The sequence below is a fragment of the Suncus etruscus genome, chromosome 6, assembly GCF_024139225.1.
Source record: "Suncus etruscus isolate mSunEtr1 chromosome 6, mSunEtr1.pri.cur, whole genome shotgun sequence".
Taxonomy (NCBI): Eukaryota; Metazoa; Chordata; class Mammalia; order Eulipotyphla; family Soricidae; genus Suncus; species Suncus etruscus.
Window position 1 is genome coordinate 78,099,366 of NC_064853.1, and position 20,104 is coordinate 78,119,469.

A 20,104-nucleotide genomic window follows, 5' to 3' on the forward strand; every position below is an offset into this window, starting at 1 on the left:
GGAATTTAGTTTCACATTTATAGAGAAATCAAAACAGAGACAGAGAATTCAAATGCCATGCTGTAAAATAATTTGGTATGCAAATCCATTTTATCAAATGGAATGACAGTGCTTGGATAACACTAGTAGATGGTCTTGAAAGGGGATGTTAGTCATGAGGAAATTTACTTTTATTGTTAAATATCATTTAAAGAATATATTATTCAAGTGGAGTGTTAGGAGACAATTCTAAAGACAATTGAAACTCAACATTTACTTAGAATTCTATAGGAAAAGAACAACTCATGATTCCTCATGGTACCAATAATATTCAAGTTTTTATAACTCTTGTAGCCTAGGTCTAAAATTAGATTGTGCTTGCTTTCTGCTCTCTTTTTTATGAAATGAAAACCTTAAATTCCTCCAGCCTCCAATGCTCAACTGTAAAACTTTAGGAGACCCACAGAGGAACAGAAAAGTTTCCATCAAAAATATCTGTAGTCCCTGCTGGCCAGAACTGCTCTCTCCCTTGAAATATTAACTATGACTTTTGACACGTGTCCTTGGAAAAATTCCCAATGTAGCAAATGGCAAAAGCAACGTTTTTCACGCTCTGCCTGGAATTTCCCACAGTACAGAAGAGTTTTCACTGGAGCTTTCATGGGCTACACTCAGCATTAAGCTATCACCTGTGTCCATGCCTTCAGAAAAATAAGTAAACAGTTGGGATCTATTGAATTAAATATAAAGCCCTCTCATTTAGTTTTACCTGCTGAAAGAGTCTGGACAAAAGAGGCTGCACAGTAGCAGTAAACAAAGCCCTTGTCATGAAATAGTTTCTGAAAGTGCGTGTGTATTATTCTAGTACTATACTTGAGGAGAAAGAAACAAAATATGACATCATATTCATTTTGGTCTGAAGTTCCAAATTGGAGACATTAAAAAGACAACATTGTTAAATTAACTGGCTTGAAAACTGTCCTTAGGAATGGAGAAAAATTCATGTATATTTCTTTTGAGCAAGAAGGGAGGTCTTTCCGCAAAGTTTTTAAGTTTCATTTAGAATCAGTAAACTTAATCATCAAGTTCAAAATACGCTTCGTCATTGCTTTTAGGACGTGCAGACGTCCTGTGCCGGGAATATTTCAACTGCAGAAGGTCACCCATTTCATCAAGGCTTTGCAAAACCTGCAAAAAGATTACCTTGCATTAGTGATCTTTATATACACATTTTTCTTTTGTCTTTCTCCTCCTCTCTTCTCCCCTCTCCTCTCCTCCTCTCTTCTCCCCTTTCCTCCCATCTCCTCTTTTCCCTTCTCCTCTCCCCTCCCATCCTCTCCTCTCCTCTTCTCTCCCCCCCTCCTCTCCCCTCCTGTCCTCTCCACTCTTTCCCTCTCTCTTCCCTTCCCCTCCTCTCCCCTCTTTCCTTTCCTTTCCTCTCCTCTCCTCTCCCCTTCCCCCCTCACCTCCCTTCCCCTCTCCTCCCTTCTCCTCCTCTCCTCCCTTCCCCTCCTCCCCTCCCCTCTCCTCTTCCCTCCCCTCCCCTCTCCTCCTCTCTCCTCTCCTCTCCTCTCCTTCCCTTCCCTCCCCTTCCTCTCCTTCCCTCCCCTTCCCCCCTTCCCCTCCCCTTCCTTTCCCTCCCTTTCACCTTCCCTTCCTTTCCCTCCCTTTACCTTCCCTTCCTTTCCCTCCCTTTCCCTCCCTTTCCCCTTCCCTTCCCCTTCCCTTCCCTTCCCTTCCCTCCCCTCCCCTTCCCTTCCCTTCCCTTCCCTTCCCTTCCCTTCCCTTCCCTTCCCTTCCCTTCCCTTCCCTTCCCTTCCCTTCCCTTCCCTTCCCTTCCCTTCCCTTTCCTTTTTCCTTTCCTCCCCTCCCCTTCCATTTCCTTTCTTCCCCCTCCACTTCTCCTTTTCCTTCCCCTTTCCTTTCCCTACCCCTCCCCACCATTTTTTGGGTGATGTCTGTATGGAAATTGCCCGAACAATGCTCAGGAGATATCGGTCATTCCTAGCAATTAAGGCCAATCTAGCTAGCATTTTGATGCAAGGGCAGAATATATGGTGCTGCTTAGACTCTGTGGGGTCAAGAGTAACCTAGAAAATGTTCCTGTCTTCAATGACTGCTCTCTGTGATGCTCAGAGAGACATATCCTGATATCAGAGCGAGGTCAGATGCATGTAAGTAAGTGCCTTAACTCCAAAATACTTACGTTTTCTAGAATTCAGGCTAATGTCACAACCTTCCACCACTTTCTTTTTAAAAATTTATTTATTATAGATATCCAGAATCTCTTCTTGTTTCCTCATTTTTTCAGATATGGTGACATTTCTAAGACCTTTATGAGGATGGAAGAGGATTCTCTTTTCTTCTAGCAAGATCCTGGCAGTCATCATGCCTGATATCCACTTGTCCCCAACCCATCCAGATAGGGCTCCACATCATCTTACTAGCTCTGCTCATTGCATCTAACACTGCTTACATCTGTACTTTCTGCCAGTAGATGAAGACTGGCTGATATATAAAGAAAAGAGCAAATCCAAGCCTAAGTCCTAGGGGACTCTGGAGGATAATTACAAAGAACATTGGGAACACAGTAAACTCAGTGGGGATTTCTGAGTTGAAGCTCACAAAGTTGAATGACTGAAAACAGTAACACAGAGGCTAAACCAACACCAATCAGATCAAATTGAAAAACTTTTAAGACAGGGGCTAGAAAGATGGTACAGTGGGTAAAGTACTGGCCTTGAATGTACCTGAAAGTATTCAATCCCCAGAACCCCATATATTTCTCCCAGTCTGACAAGAGTAATCCTTGAACACCATCAGGTGTTCCAAAAACAAAAACAAAAAGTGGGAAAAAAAAGAGGAAGAAATATAACTTAAGACATATTTAGAACAACCAGAGTCAAAGACAGAAACAGAATATTGAAAGTAGTAAGATAAAAAATGGAACTTACTTAAAGGAAAGCACATAATACACAGCACATGTATAACATAAATCTATGCAGAAGGGAATAGAGGACTATAGTACAAAAGTCAGAAGATAATAGAGGAATATAATATAAAAACTCAATGAAATGAAAACCTAAGCAAGAATATTCTGCTACATTAGCTTTCATATTTGAAGAGCTTCAGGGATGAATAATAGCTTAGGGAATTCATAGCCTTGGAAACTAATCTTTCATGAGTGTAAGGAGCTTCTGTCCATGACAAGACCAATTTTTGAGCACTTGGCATTGAGTAGAATATTCATTCACAGCAACCTTTTCTCGATTTAGAGAAGCTTATTCCTAGGTTACTAAGGAATTTTACACATTGTTATTAACAAATTAACAGTTTCATTTCTATTTATTATTCTATATCTGGTCAAGTACTTTTTTGTCATAATTTACTAATTAAAGCAGCTAATTAAGCATTAGCAATAATACTGTCTAACGCAAATTCAATATTACTTTCTTAAACTAAAACACACTTTTATGCTTTTTTTTAGTGTGTGTATGTCACACCTGTCTATACTTAGGGCTTATTACTGGCTCTGTACTCATGAATTACTCCTGGCAGTGCTCAAAGAACCATATGGATGTGGGGAATTATGCTAAGCAAAAATTCTACCCACTATAGAGCTCCAGCCCCACATTTTATGTTTTCATAGGCCTATTCAGATATTCCCTTAAAATTTTAATTTTCCTCAATTTGCTAAATTTTATATTTGTAATATTTACTTATTCATATATATTTTAAAATGTATTTGAACATAATTAAATGCTAATTAAAAATGATATACCTATAAAAATAAAGATGTAGTTTTCTTTGTTTTGTTTTGTTTTTTTGGGGCCACACTCGGTGACGCTCAGGGGTTACTCCTGGCTCTATGCTCAGAAATCACTCCTGGCAGGCTCAGGCGACCATATGAGATGCCGGAATTCGAACAATCGACCTTCTGCATGCAAGGCAAATGCCTTACCTTCATGCTATCTTTTCGGTCCCAAGTTTTCAATAAATTATATATTTTTTCTTTTGGGTCCACATCTGGCAATACTTAAGGGTTATCTTTAGCTCTACACTTAGGAATTACTCCGGTAGTGTTCAGGGGATTTTATGGGATGCATGTAGGTGACCTACAAGTAAAGTGACCTACAATGTAAATGCCCTAACCACTATTCTATTGCTTCATCCCCTAATGGAGAGAGAGAAACAAAATCTAATCATAGGAGTAGTGCTGGAATTATGTATACACAGAAAGTATACAGTATTATAAATTTACAGTACTGTAAATTCCAGTACTTAATGAAAAATGGCTAAAATATTTAATGATTATAGTTTAAGTTCTTATATTTTATTATATAGTCTTAGGTGGTGAAAAGGTGAAATAACTGTAAAGTTCTTTTTTTTTAACCTATTTTTTTATTTTGTTTTGCTTTGGGGCCACATTTGGCAGTGTTCAGAAATCGCTCCTGGCAGGCTCGAGGGACCATATGGGTTGCCAGGAATCAAACCTGGGTTCATCCCTGGTGTAAAGCAAACGCCCTACAGCTGTGTTATCTTTCCAGCCCCCTTTTAACCTCTTTTTAAAGGAGGAACACAATGCTATGGAATATACTTTGTGAACGTAAAATGAGAGTTGTAAATATTCAAATCAATGATTTATCAGAGATCAATGATTTTGTTCCTACTGGAGAAGTCATTCAGACTTGAATCCACAGAGCCCCTCCCTGTCATCTTATTTATTATTATTATTATTATTATTATTATTATTATGGTTGTTATTTTGAGTTATACCTGGCAGCGCTCAGGGGTTACTCCTGACTCTACACTCAGAAATCGCTCCTGGCAGGCTCAGGGGACCATATGGACTGCTGGGATTCCAACCACCATCCTTCTGCATGCCAGGCAAACACCCTACCTCCAGGCTATCTCTCCGGCCCAAGTCTTCCATCTTTAAGGACTAAAACTAAAGTCATAGAGTCTTGCCTTTATAGCAACAGTCTCCTTAAAATGTTTTCCCTTCCTTTTTTTAAATACCAACTCATCCATTTAAAAGAAATACTAAAATGAATGTGTTGAAAACATATGATAATTCAAAAAAAAAAAACCCTGAAAAATAGATGTATGTACAAGGAACATACAAGGAACAAGGAACAAAATATACCCACCATCTATCTTAACCCAGAGTTTGCTTAATTGTCAACATTTTTTTAAACTTTATTTATTGAGTGATTGGTTTTTGGGCCACACCTAGCAGCGCTCAGGGGTTCTCCTGGATCTACATTCAGAAATTGCCCCTGCAGGCGTGGGCGCATATAGGATGCCAGGAATCAAACCGGGTCCCTCTCAGATGGGCCGCATGTAAGGCTTGCATATCACACCCTACTGCTGTGCATCTCTCCAGTCCTTTTGTTGTCAAAAGTAAATTAAGTAAAATTTTGTTACATAACAAATATATGGTGAAGAAAACAAGGCCACAGTGTATATGTCCATACGTACATATATTATACAGAATCAAATGACCGTCTTATAATTCTACTTTCCCATTCAATAGTTTCTTATCTCTCATGTCACTCAAAGTTTCTCTCCCCGCACCATTCTTTTCTTTTGCATGTGCGAAGCACATTTGGCTGTTTTCAGGGCTAATCTTGGTTCTGTGATGAAAAATCATTCTTAGCAGTGTTTGGGAGATGAATTTGCAGTACCAAAGATTGAATTAAGGTTGTATGGTTGTACTTTAGATCAAAAGGAACATGTTGATCTTTCCTTTACTTGAGACTTTTTTTTTTTACTGTGTTTAACATCACACCAATTGAATTTTTTTCTGACTACCACCTGTATTTAACAGAGTATTTGCTTATGACTTTTATCTACTCTGCAATGTGGACATTTTTTTTGGTACCTTGTCATTGTCTATTCCCTTGTATTTGGACAATTCACTCTTCTACTATTGGCTTTTGTGATCTTTCAGTTCTCTTTAACTCTGCACATTCTCCTGTGCCTTAGAATTTGATTTTTCTCTTTCATAGTTAAACCATGTCAAAAGTTTCCCAACATGTCTAGAACTGACTTTATTTCATTCCATCACTCATCTTGAAGATTTACTATTAATTACTGTTTACCCTGAAGAGGCTGGAGAGATATAGTATATAGAGGCAAGGTGCTGACCTTGTATGCACCAACCTCAGATACTGGCACCATGTATGTTTCCCAAACACAAAACAAGAAAAGAAAATTAGGGACTGGAGAGATAGCATGGAGGTAAGGTGTTTGCCTTCTATGCAGAAGGACGGTGGTTCGAATCCTGGCATCCCATTTGGGCCCTGGAGCCTGCCAGGAGCTATTTCTGAGTGTAGGGCCAGGAGTAACCCCTGAGTGCTGCCGTGTGTGACCCAACCCCCGCCCCCAGAAAAAAAAGAAAAGAAAATTAAATTAAAAAAAGCACCTATTTGAGGGCTGGAGATATAATACTACAGAATACACACTTTTCTTGTGTGTATTCAACCCAGATTTGATCCCAGGTTGCCAGAAGTGATCTTGAGCACAGAGCCAGAAGTAAGCCCTGAGCAGAACTGGGTGTGTTCCAAAGCAAAAAATTAAATTAAGGAGCCTATCTCAAGTTACCCATCCTGCGACTATTCTATATTCATGTAAAAGAACCAATACATTTTATATAGTACCTAATTACCATATTTATATATAACTTATCTATATATAATGAATGAACTCATAATTTTATAGATAACTTGTTTATTTTTCATGGCCTTTTACTAGGCTATATTCCTTTTTAAAGATGAATATATTTAAAATTCTATTATCATTAGTTGTTTATCAGTATTTTCTCCTAGACTCTTTGCTCCAGTGTTTTGTACATAGCAGATATAAAATAATGTTTGCTAATGTGCTTTAATATTGAGACACTTTTATTAATCACAAATTGATTGAAATGACTCAGTTCTCTAATATTATTATACACATAGATTAAAATCAAGGAACAATAAAAAGTTGTTTTAAAGTAATCATTTATGTTGCTCTGATTGATATGATAGATCTGTCTTCATTTCTTGTGTTTGGTTTTTTTGGGTAGGTCCTTAAAGTTTACTCCTAGCTCTAGTCTCAGGAACCATGTCTGGCAAAACTTGGTGGACCATATGAAGCTGTGTATCAAACTGAGGTAAGTTCTGTTGCCATACCCTCTACTACATATATATATATATGTATATATATGTATATATATATATCTTGCTCCTTTTCTATTGTTTTTCCAACATAGTGCTTAGATCATATTTGATTTATTCCATTTGTGGCAAGTAAAATGGTCAGAATATAGGCAGAAATTTAGCTACTCAGTCAGTTCTATAACTTAGTTTTTCTAAAATACTAACTTTATTAAAATGATTTTCTTTCTATCTACAAAGATGGTCACATACCGGTAATTGGATATTTTTGGGCATGTCCTTTTTTCTCAGCATTGAATTTATGTTTACTGTTGTTTTACTCAATCACTCCAGAGAGACTCAGAAACCACCACACTGGTTCAATGAAAGAACTTTCTTTGAGTCAGAGTTATTAGTTGGGAGGAGGCTTTGTTACTTACCGTGTCTAGCATCTCCCGAGTATGAGCTGCTGACACACAAAATCGAGCCCGAGCTTCTGCAAGGGGAGTGGCTGGAAATCCAACTACCACCACCCCGATTTTCTTATTTAAGAGATGCCTTGCAAATGCCCTAACAGTAAAGTAAGAAAAAAAAAAGAACTGAAAGTGAATATATTACAAACAAAATATAATAAACAATAATAATTTATAATAAATTAAAAATACAATATAACAAAATCCATTGACTTAGCCATGTTATTCTAAGGAAAAATTTTCAAATAAATTATTCATAAAGGAAACATGTTTTTTGTTTGTTTGGTTTTTTTTTTTTTTTTTTGGTCACACTCGGTGACACTTAGGGGTTACTCCTGGCTATGCGAACAGAAATTGCTCCTGACGGGGCCGGCGAGTTGGCACTAGAGGTAAGGTATCTGCCTTGCAAGCGCTAGCCAAGGAAGGACCATGGTTCGATCCCCCGGCATCCCATATGACCTCCCCAAGCCAGGGGCAAGTTCTGAGCGCTTAGCCAGAAGTAACCCCTGAGCATCAAACAGGTGTGGCCCGAAAAACCCCAAAAAAAAAAAAAAAGAAATTGCTCCTGGCCTGGGGAACCATATGGGCTTCGGAGGGATCGAACCATCCTTGGTTAGTGCATGCAAGGCAATTGCTCTACTGCTTATGTCACTACTCCAATCCCAAGGAAACATGGTTTTAAAGAAAAAAAATGTTCTGAAATGTTGCAGATACAAATGTAATTTTTGATATATAAAAAGATGTGAAAACTAGGAGAGATAGCACAGCGGTGTTTGCCTTGCAAGCAGCCGACCCAGGACCAAAGGTGGTTGGTTCGAATCCCAGTGTCCCATGCCTGCCAGGAGCTATTTCTGAGCAGACAGCCTGGAGTAACCCCTGAGCACCACTGGGTGTGACCCAAAAACCAAAAAAAAAAAAAAAAAAAGTGAAAACTATGCCCAATTGCATAGATGAATTAATTTTCAGATATATCTAATTTAGGAAGCTAAAGAAGTATTCTTAAACCATAACCTTTTTAGCTTTATTTCTTACTGTAAATTTAGCTACTTATTCAATAAAATTTAATAAATTGATGGATCATAAAAAGAAATATAGTGGGGCCGGAGAGAAAGCATGGAGATAAAGCATTTGCCTTGCATGCAGAGGGTCAGTTGTTCGAATCCCGGCATCCCATATGGTCCCCTGTGCCTGCCAAGGGCGATTTGTGAAAATAGATCCTGGAGCAACCCCTGAGCACTGCCGGGTGTGACCCAAAGACCAAAAACAAACAAACAAACAAACAAATATAATAAATTTTTCTCTCTAATAATAAATAAAAGATAATTCAAAGAAACTTATCAAATATAGTTGACAGATAAGTGGAGAAGTTTTCTTGTTAGTGTATCTATACAGAATTTGTGGAGTATAAATAAACTTATTTAACAATTACAATTGGCATTACATTGGTCAATTGGCATTGATCAGAAAATGATGATCTAATCTGATTTAACTAATCTTTATTCATGTCAAATATTTGTGCCTGTAGGGTTTTGAAGCATAAAAACCAAGGAGCTAACACAGTGAAATTACAGACAGAAAGAAAATGTAGAATATGAAAATCTATGTTTTTAAAACGTAATACCTATATTATAATGTGGACATTTCAAGAAGCTTTATATTGATTGCCTGTATCTTGAGGAATCCAAGGATCTGGAGGAGCTAACTCCAAGCCATATTCTCTCTCCAGCATCAAATATATTATTTCTTGTTATCCAGGACAGAGCACAGAAAGATTAATTTCAATGTTTTATGTACAAATGAACATGCCTATAAATTCAGTCTCAAAAACTCAGTGCTGGATTAAAGGAGCAATAGGTCAATATAGGTAGGGAATGAAATGTGATCACCCAGGGAAACTGGCAAGTAGATATGTTATGTACTTAGATGCAGGGCAAATCTTTTAAAGTTATTATCTCTTCCTCTTAACTATATCTAGCCTCGTTCTTTTCTACTGCTAATATCAGTAAAGATCCTAGAATATCGAACTCTCAAAATCTGGGCTCCATTTTTTGTGCCAAAAGTGAATGACCTGTGCCCCAAATGAATCTTTTCTCTTCTGTGGTCTGTTGATGCCTGTGGGAAACCTTAAATAACCACAAGGGTTCTGCCCACAGAACGCACACAGGTCACACACAGTCTCAGGTATGTTAGTAGGATTCAGAGATTGTGGTGTATTATTTTAGGCTGGAAGCTAACACTATCACAGAAACATTTCAATCATAACTCAGGAAGAATTCTTGAACCAGACATTCAGCATAACTCTGCCTGCATGATTTTAAGATTACAATTCTGGATTTCAAGATTACAATTCTGGTTGCCTTTTAGTTGCTTTAGTCCAAAGGTGGGTTATCACACAAAGAGCCTGAAAATGTAAGACCAACTGAACACATGACGTTTCTTCTCCTCTGACTTGGACTTTTAATTTTTCATATTAAAAAATTGTCTTTTGGCTTGAGTTTGAAAGGAGATGAAGCTTTCTGACTGAGAAAGCTTGAAGACAGAGACTGTTATTTCTGTGTCTTGATTTCTATAGGGAAAGCTGCTCATGGAACTACAGGGTGACAGAGCCCATGATTGTCTAAGAAACAGGTCAAGTTCTTTTATTGCTTGAGTGTAAACCACCTGATCCATGGTCTCAGGCTAGTTTTGGGGACTCTCCAAAGACCATTTTCACTGTGCGTATGTTTTTCTTTGTATCAAAGGAAGCACTTTTTTTTATGGCCAAAGAATGCAGAACAAGATATATGGCTATTGATTACTCAGACTTATTTAAGATGTCCTCAGAAGACTTAAATTTTAAACTCAGGCTACTAAACCTCACCTACGTAATTTAATGTATATTTGATATAAAGAACCTGCGTGTTTATACTCCCCCAAGCAACTAGAGTTGACAGAGACAAAACTAAATTAAATTATGTGAATAATAGTTATAATCAAACAGCTTTAGCACTGTATTGCATGCAGCATTATCTTGTTTTGAGTACCACTAACTTACAGGTGCAAATTTTTAGACCTCTATCAACTAGTGAAATCTCATGAAATTGATTCATATGAAATTCTAGGGATAAGGTTGCAACAAAATTTGTTCAAAAAGACAACTGGATAGAAATAATATTTTGGTTCTGTGGGAGGAGAAACTGTAGAGAAATCACAGTTCCTTGATAAAATACAAGGTTTTTAAATGAGCAAATAAAAAATGTTTTCTCATACTGGCTTATAAAATTAGCTTCCTGTTTTTGCTTGTAAACTTTCCATTGATAAAATATCAGAGAAGGGAAATAGGACAGCGGGAGGGTAAGCTAATAATAACAACTGTTGTCAGTGATAAAGGATCTTACTTTTAAAAACTAATCTGTTTTAAGTATCTTTAAGCAACATAAGAAAATAGACTATTGTTTTATAATGTAATGATTAATGTCTTTTGATTCACTGAAAAGAACATTAAAGAGTGTTACATTTATAGTCCATGTTGCTTTTATAAAATGCCATTTACCCTATATGGATTAAAGTTTAAAAGACAGAGTTAGTGTTGCAAAGAATATTGCTTAGGAGGCAAATATGGTTTAGGAGGCAAACTTTTGTATTGGATTTCACTTTGCACTGTTCAAGCACACAAATAAATATTTTATAATTAAAGTGGATTTCAATTTCTTTGGATTAATAATGATGTTAGTCACCATTAGGTTGGAGAAGAACACATATAAATTGTCTGCCATGGGGCCGGAGAGATAGCATGGAGGTAAGGCATTTGCCTTTCATGCAGGAGGTCATCGGTTGGAATCCCGGTGTCCCATATGGTCCCCCGTGCCTGCCAGGAGCAATTTCTGAGCCTGGAGCCAGGAATAACCCCTGAGCACTGCCGGGTGTGACCCAAAAACCACACACACAAAAAAATTGTCTGCCATAGTAATAAAATGTTATTTCTTCCTTATTTATGTAATTGTTACTAGTGCTTAATTTTAATGCATAATTTCAAAATAGTCGGTATAAAATAATTTCATAAGAATTTATAAGAGAGGCTTTAAAGTTTGCATTAAGATTTGGAGATTTAGGGCCCGGAGAGATAGCACAGCGGCGTTTGCCTTGCAAGCAGCCGATCCAGGACCAAAGGTGGTTGGTTTGAATCCCAGTGTCCCATATGGTCCCCCGTGCCTGCCAGGAGTCACCCCTGAGCACCGCCGGGTGTGGCCCAAAAACCAAAAACCAAAAAAAAAAAAAAAAAAAAAAAAAAGATTTGGAGACTTAAAGCAAAGGGAGGTTTGAGATTGCACCTATTTCATTTGTAAGACATTAGGCAAATTATTTAACTGTTTTCTTTGTCAGTTTCCACTCCCTTACTCTCAAAAAATCTTATTTCTTCCAAGAATGGTCATGGACTTCAATGGGCAAAATGATAAAGCATAATATTTTTGATTGTTTTGGTGTCACACCAGTGGGGCTCACTGTTTACTCCTGGCTCTGTGCTCTGGGATTACTCCTAGAGAGGGTTGGGGACCATTATCTATTGCCAGGTATTGAATCCTGTATGATTGATACTTCTCAGGCCTGAAAAAAATTTCAGTCTGGGAAGAGATAGTCATTGGAATTGGGTCAAGCAAAGATGTGTGTTTCTTTTTAATATATGTTTAGCTCTAAGGAAGTGTCTGCCCAACAATCCACATATTTTGAAAACACCTGGACCACTTCTGAAAATATCTGGGAGGAGATTTAACTGACAGACTGGCAATTGGATCTTGAGAAGTGAATCCTGAACTGGGCAAATCATTGAAGATGCATGATCTAATCACTAATGCTGATGAGGTCTCATACAAACAAAAAGACTCATTGAGTCACATTATCTAAGGGCAGAGGTATTCATCTGAGATTCTGTTGGATACTTACGCTACTTTAGCAGGCATATAAAGCAGCAGAGGAACAACAGGAGAATTTTCATTGCCATAGATAATGAATCCCATTTCCTTCAGTCTTTGTCTGAAGTACACAGTGTTTTTTGCGAGTTGTTGTATCTTTTTCAATCCTGAAAGGACACAGGCATGAAATTCAATTCCCCCAGGAAAAGGGAAGCAAAAGTTCAGATGGATTTGGCAAGTGTTCTTAAATCTTTCTGCAGACCGGGGTTCAAATTAGGGTGAAAAAAAATCTCCTGGGATAGCTACTGATGCCCAAGAACTTCCCTGAATCTGGGATATTGAAATCAGAGATTTGTGCTGCTAGCACTCTAATCAAGCCAGGCTAGAGGCCTGTTGAGTGGGTGGTAGCTAAGGAGAAGGAAGGAGATGAACTATCATTTACATATGCTAAGAACTTTCAAAACATTAACAGGTGGCAGTTCAACAGTACAGCAGGAGGACATTTTTCTTGCGTGTGGCCAACCAGGATTCAATCTCCAGCATCCCATATAATCCCCTATGGATATCAGGAGTTATCCCTGAGCATAGACCCAGGAGTAAATCCTGAACACAGCTGGGTGTACCATACCCCTAACCCCAAGGTGAAATAAAATTAATTTAATTCAGGAGAAAAGGGATGTGATAAGAAGAAAAAGTGAATCAACACAACACAGTAATTATTAGTAGGTCAAAATGAATTGGTTCATTAAGTTATTCCTTAATAAAACCTCTAATCAAAGACTACTTCAGCCAAGTTGAATCAGCACATCCATGGACAAAGATACTTTGGACTCACTTTGTTCAGTGACATTTAATTCATATTGTCATTTAATGGCACATTTATTTTCTTTCCTTTTCATTCTTTCTTTTTGTGTGGTGATGAGGACTCCTAAGCATTAGTTGAGGGACCTGGAGTCATCTCCAGTGATAGTTATGCAGTCATACATGGTATTTCAGCATCAACACGCAAGGATATGGAGTTACTTGGGCTTGTTAGTTAGTGTCAGGGACCAACAGTTTATTTCAATGGTGCTTAATAGCTTATAGGATTACACCTGTGGATATTTGGGGCCATGCGAGTATTGTGATTTTGAACTAGTGTATGCAAAACATGTACCCTTATCACAGAATTACCTTTTAATTCCTATATTTATTTTTAAAATCTATTTAGACTATATTGCAACAATATAAAACCAAATGTGACCTTATTAATACCCTGTACCACTATTTGACTCAAGTGGCCTCCTAAGGACATAATCATATCAATAAAAATAATAGTTATAGTTCACAGATATATACAAGTTCTTGATGTTCAGGAACTCTCATGTTATGTACAAGGAAGAGTCATGGAAAATAATGAATAGGCGAAGAGCAGAATCTGGATGCATGTAATTTGATGTTAGAAACTATGCTTTTAACTCCTACATTCTGCTGTGTAACCAGAAAATGGAAAAATAACACTTATCTTTAAACTCAATAAATTATTTTTTACAAGCTATTTATTGTAATCATAGAATTTTTTTTTTATTTTGGTTTTTGGGTCACATCGGCTGCATTCAGGGGTTACTCCTGGATCTATGCTCAGAAATCGCCCCTGGCAAGCACGAGGACCATATGGGATGCTGGAATTCAAACCACCATCCTTCTGCATGCAAGGCAAAATGCCCTACCTCCATGCTATCTCTCTGGCCCCGTTAGCAAAATTTTCTAGTTGAGACATTTGAGAATTGAGGGCTGATTTTGTGATAGCCTCACCTTGAGTGTACAAGTTAGAATATCAAGGACAAGTATGGAATTGGACACAGAAAAATACTGGTGTTTGTCCTTTACTTTCTGGTGTGTGTGTGTGTGTGTGTGTGTGTGTGAGTGTGTTTGTGTGTGTGTGTTTGCAAAGGTTCCTTCTAAAGAGTAAAAGTGAGGGGCTATCAAGATAGCACAGCAGTTAAAATGGTTGCCTTGTACACACCAGACCTGGGTTTGATCCTGAACATTCAAATATGGTACTAAAAGCCCACCTGGAATGATACTTGAGTGCAGAATCAGGAGTAAGCTCTGAACACTGCAGGGTGTAGTCCAGAAACAAACAAACAACCAAACAAAAACCCAACCAAAAAAAAAAACACCAACAACAAAAGTAAAAGTGAATGGAAAGAACATCAACTTCCAAAGGGAACTTAGTTTATTCAGTGTTATTATATTTTAGTAGGTTCTATTATAATGCTTAAAATATTTCAAAAAATTTTGCTAATTAGATGCAAATCTACTTCACTTTTGACTGCTTAAATGTGTGACAGCATATGCTAATGAATGAAGATTTAATTCAATTTCACATAATCCAAAATGAAGGATTTTGAATACCTTCATTGTTCTGATTTGTTTTCTGTTGCTACCCTTCACCAATTTCAGTACTTAAAGATCATTCCCCAACTCTGCATGACTTCAGAAAGCAGACTGTGATGGAGAAAGCATCTGCCTTACTGTAATTTTTTTTCAGGAAATCTTGTCTAAAAATCTTACCATGCTGGTCATAGCCAATAAAGAGAGGAGACTCTTGACCTAAGGACATTCCTCTTGTTATCAATTACTAGGGAGTCGAGTTGGTCTGTTTTAATAACTTTACTAACGAAATAAATTATACAAATTAAACCTATAAGAACCATTTCGGGAACAGTGAGTGGAATGTGAAAGTTTAGAGGGAATGAACAATTGGTCATAGACTTAGAGAGAAAGGCTTAGTAGTAGTAGTTATGATGAATCTATTAGAATCCATAGAGAAAGCTATTAGTCAGCAAAAGTTATGGCAATCCATAGAGGGAAAGTGTCAGCCATGGAAAGTTTTTCAGTAGCAACAGAAAGAAAATATATAGAAATTAGGAAGATCTGAAATTGAAATTTGATGGGTACTTAAAAAATTTTTATGGTACTATAAGAATCTAAAGAGATTAAATCAAATCTAATGAACTCAATAAACATTGCGTAAGCAGAAATCTGAAGGATGAGCACATGTGAACCAGACAAAGCTCCAAACAACATCTAAGGAAGAGTAGAGTGCAGTGTTCTATACTTTTAAGAAGAATAGAGGGGTTATTAACTGAGTGTGGGCAGGATAAAGCTAGAGCAATGAGTAGGTTGCTTAAAAAAAAGGGGGAGGGGAGTGCACAGAAGAAAGAATCCATTATTTAATGGCTGGGAAGAAGAGCATGGAATTAAAAAGGATGAAAAACATAATAATGAGGGAGTTAATTCAGGAGTTGGACTAGTATTCATTTGGATTTAAAGACATGACTGTTACTAATGATTTCGACTTTAAGGGCCCTTGTTTGAACTTCAGTTTTAAAGAGACAGGTAATTGCAAGAACAATATACTTTCATATGTACACTACATATGTGTTTTTATTTTCCAATTCATCTACTTAAATTAAAAATAGGATCCTTAAGACCAGAGAAATAATATAGCAGGTAAGATACCTGTCTTGCATGCAGCCAACCTGTATTCAATCCCAGGTTCAAACCCTGATATCCCATATGGTTCACTGAGCGCCACCAAGAATAATTTCTGAATGAAGAGCTAGAGTAAGCCCTAAGCATCATTGGGTGTGGCCCCTAAACATAATTATATAGTCAAAAATATTTATACATATATAATTCCTTTTCCACAAATCAGAGATATGTAACAGTAATAAGAGATTGAAGGAGAGAAGAAACATTTGTAGGCATTTTATTGCATTGATAGCCTCAAAAAAATCTAAACCCAAACCAAGCCTGGGAAATGTACAGAAAGAAATTTACCTAAAAGAATTAGAAATTGGAAAGAAAAAATTGTAAATATTATTTATGTTCAATTAAATAACTGGAAATATTATTTAAAAACTATTTCCATATGAAATGATAATAAATTGGAAATAATTGTTTATCTTCACTTAAAATTATTTATACATAAAAACTGTGTTGTTAAGGAGATGAGAATATAAGCAACAGGAAGAGATTGTGAACAAGAAAATGTAATTAATGTCCAGTGTAAGGCTTGTTTTAAAGTAGGTAATTGAAATGGAGGCACAGATATATATCCTAGTCACTAAAATGTATTCCATATGGCCTGTCCTCTTTTTAGTCCTTTTGTTGATCATTAGTTGCACAATGAATAGATGACTTTATCAGGCTGGGTCTGACAAGTCCTTAAACGATCCCATTCGAAGACTAAAGAGATTTCCTGGTCTGGAATATCATGACTGACTTAAATTGTTTTTCCCAATGGCATTATCTTTGCACTTGCCCATAATGATTCATCTATCATGGGGTTGCCCAGCTACTTAATTGGCCCCATCTGTCCCTCTGCCTTGATTAACCTAAGTAACTGGATCATCAGCTAAAATCACCACTTTACTGTTTCTAGATCTTTGGAGAGCTGACCAAATAGGTCAGAACATTTATCCCATATGTAATACGACTCTTAGGAGCTGAACGTGTTATTCTTGTCCTATCTTTCCTATCTTTGAACCACTAGGAACAGCATGGCTGACAAGTCATTATGACATACATTTTGGTCACCATGTTTTCTCCTTAGAGGTCACTATAAATGCCTTTGAGGTCTTTTGAGTTGGCCAAGATACAGCTCCTTTCAATTACTCTCTTGCTCACTTTAAAATTGAAAACATTCTCTTACTCAACGAGGGCCTGAAGGCAGAGAGGAATTTGTACATATAAAATGCTACTCATCTAGACAGGATGTGGATCATTTTATTAATCATGTTGTGCTTTGAGATCTTAGCTTGAGAAGTGTTTGGAAATGTTAAGGACAATTTTAACATTTTTCTTTAGTACCAGGACAGGGTGTTGGGGAGATTGGGCATTGCAGCCACATTCTTTATTCGGTATTTTTTTTTTCTAACTAGTAGTTTTTGGTGCTTCTACACTTTATATAAAAGAGAAAAAACACTGAATAATTGAGATAGCTGGTATCTTATGTAGGGTCCTGAAGAGTGCATATTTTGCTATATTCTGGCATCTCTCAGAAGCTTGTTGAATGGAAAGGAAAAGAAATGAGAGTTAAATAGGCTAGGAACTAAATTGAAAGATTCTCACTTCACTTTACGAACTTAGCATCTCAGTTTTATCTGTAATATTGGGAGACAACACTCTCCTAAGGAAATTGGGTGAAATAAAAGGGTTAATACAGCAAAGTGCATGTTCCTATGCTTCCAAAGCAGTAGGTGCTCAGAAGGTTAATCTCCTTGTCCCACATATCAGTGCTGTAAACTCTTTGACAGTTATCTTAGAATCATCTGGATAACCTGAAAACCTTTTATAACAAGACTATACCCTCAGGACATTTAAATCAGGATCTCAAGAGATCTCCCAAGTGCTGAAGAGACTCAGAAGAGTCTCAGATGCCTCAGCACAACTACATGCCCATCTCAAAGCATGTATTAAATGTTATACACTGGCTGGGGCATGTGTCTTGACTAAGTTGTGGGAAAAGAGAAGATAGGCAATTTTCATTCCTGCTTGATATGATTCTATCCTATTTATCATTGACTTTTTATGTACCTGAATAGTCTATTTTGTAGGGGTGATCTGTCCAGAATGCTGGGTCAACCTGAATGCAACTACATCATCAAAAATCTTTAGATGAGGATAGACTTTATAAACCTATCAGAGGAGTCAGTGATCTATTTATTAATCCATTCTTTCAGATTTCCAGCTTTTTTGATTTGAGATATGGGTGAGGTTAATGGAGGCCACAAATTCTTTAACCTTCTCTCCAATGCGGTTAAAACAAAAACAGCAGGGGCAGGGGAAGGAAAACAAATAAAAACTAAAGTAGACCACCACAGAGCTTTGCAGTCCCCTAATAAAATCATCTGTGGCATTTCTAAAACTTCATTTGTGGCAACTCAATCTTTAGAGAAATAAAAGAAAATGGGAATGGTAGAGACTTGCAGAATGACCTCTCAAATGCTAAAATATAAAAAGATCTTCCTTGTAGAAACATGAGCATGTAGAAAAAAATAGAACCCCGGTAAGACTCAATGAAACAGGCAGATTTGACAAGCTATGTTGCCAATACCCACCCACTCTCTAGTTTCTGTAGACTTTGCAAGTTTTTTTTTTTTTTTTTTTTACAGGGGAAGCATGAATATGTCCAGATGCTACCAGAGGGTGTTTTATTTAATAATTTCCTTGACATAAAAATGCACTCACAGAAATAGCCTCTGCTCTCCTTAAGTTATTAAGCAGAGTGTGGCTGTCAGAAGAAAGACTGGACAACTTCAAACATGTTTGGAGGCAATGGCATGGAGGCAACGCCTGTTCATTCTTCATGGGAAGAATCTTTTCATAAAATATCTTTTCCAAGTTAAGACGTTGGGCTTTCTACAAAATAATTGTGGGTGGGATTACACATATTCAGCATGACTTCAGGGGTCTAAGAATGCCTCATCTGCCTGGTCATTCTTGCTCTCTTCCCTTGGCATGGCAAGGGGCCCTGTTGCGTGCTAAGGGAGAGACCTTGGAGTAAAGTCTCCAACGTGGCAGCAAGAATGCAGCATCTGTTATTTTAAGCTCTGGAGACCAGACAGGACATTTTGTTTCCAGCACACTCAGGGGCTGAGATCCTCATCAAAGATCAAGAGGCTGCAGAGCGGCAAGAATCCCACGAATCATTAGCCGGGACAAGCATCCCAGTGAGATGGAAAAAACAGTCTCTGGAGTGGTTTGTTGAGAAGGACATACATTTTTATCAGCCACAAATCTCTTTTTGATGTCCAGATTCCAAGGTTATGGCATGTTTTATAATTAGACAGATGCTCCAGGGGCTTTCTGCATGGCTCAATTGTATTCTTGTGGAAGGCATGCAGGACTCAGAAGGCGGGACATTAAGGTCTGTAAGGCTTGATTTCAGTGGTCCAGAAAGAAGCCCTGCCTCAATCTCTCCATCCATTGCTAAAATACAATGAAGGATTCAATATACAAGCTAAGGAAAAACTTAACATTTCATGTAGGCCTTCTATAAGCTGGGAACTGTTCTTCTGGGCACCCTTCCTAGATGAGGAAACTGAGGCTCAGAGATCATTGATGCATTTCTTGGCTGACCTGGAAATTAGCTATGCCTATGAATCTGTCCAAGTCTGTTTTGAAATGAAGCTTGTAGATTTATTCCTGATGAGGTGTGAATTCTATGATTCATATAGATTCATACATTTCACAAATGAAAAGCACACTCTGTGTAGGAGCTCAGCCAGTTGCCAATGTGGAGTAGAAGAAGGAAAAATTCTGAGTGTTGAGAAATAGATGCATGAGTGGTAGACAAGCCAAATATCAGATAAATGTCTATTGAGAAGACATACATATATGTCTTCTCATATATATATATATATATATATATATATATATGAGCTATAAAAAGATACAGAAATAGCATTTCTTTTTACATAGTGATGCTTCATGGATATAATTTAATGTTAGTTCACATTTTCATAGGCATTGTATCTCAAAAATACAAACTATTTTGTACAGTAAAGGAGTTAGATCAAGAGTTTAGGGCCTTTCTGTGAATGCTGTAAAACTAACAATTCCTTTGTTTAGT

The 20,104-nt window shown here is 37.4% G+C and overlaps 1 protein-coding gene across 1 annotated transcript in view; it reads right to left on the reverse strand.

The window, feature by feature from the left end:
• Positions 1-1,053: 1,053 nt before the first annotated feature.
• The window catches only part of SPTLC3 (serine palmitoyltransferase long chain base subunit 3), a 154,876-nt gene continuing 135,825 nt past the window's right edge, over positions 1,054-20,104 (reverse strand). The window contains exons 10-12 of the mRNA XM_049774338.1: positions 12,512-12,647; positions 7,559-7,688; positions 1,054-1,167 (exon numbers count right to left, since the gene is read on the reverse strand). Of these exons, the coding sequence (XP_049630295.1) occupies positions 1,054-1,167; positions 7,559-7,688; positions 12,512-12,647 (380 nt within the window). The remainder of the gene's footprint in view (positions 1,168-7,558; positions 7,689-12,511; positions 12,648-20,104) is intronic.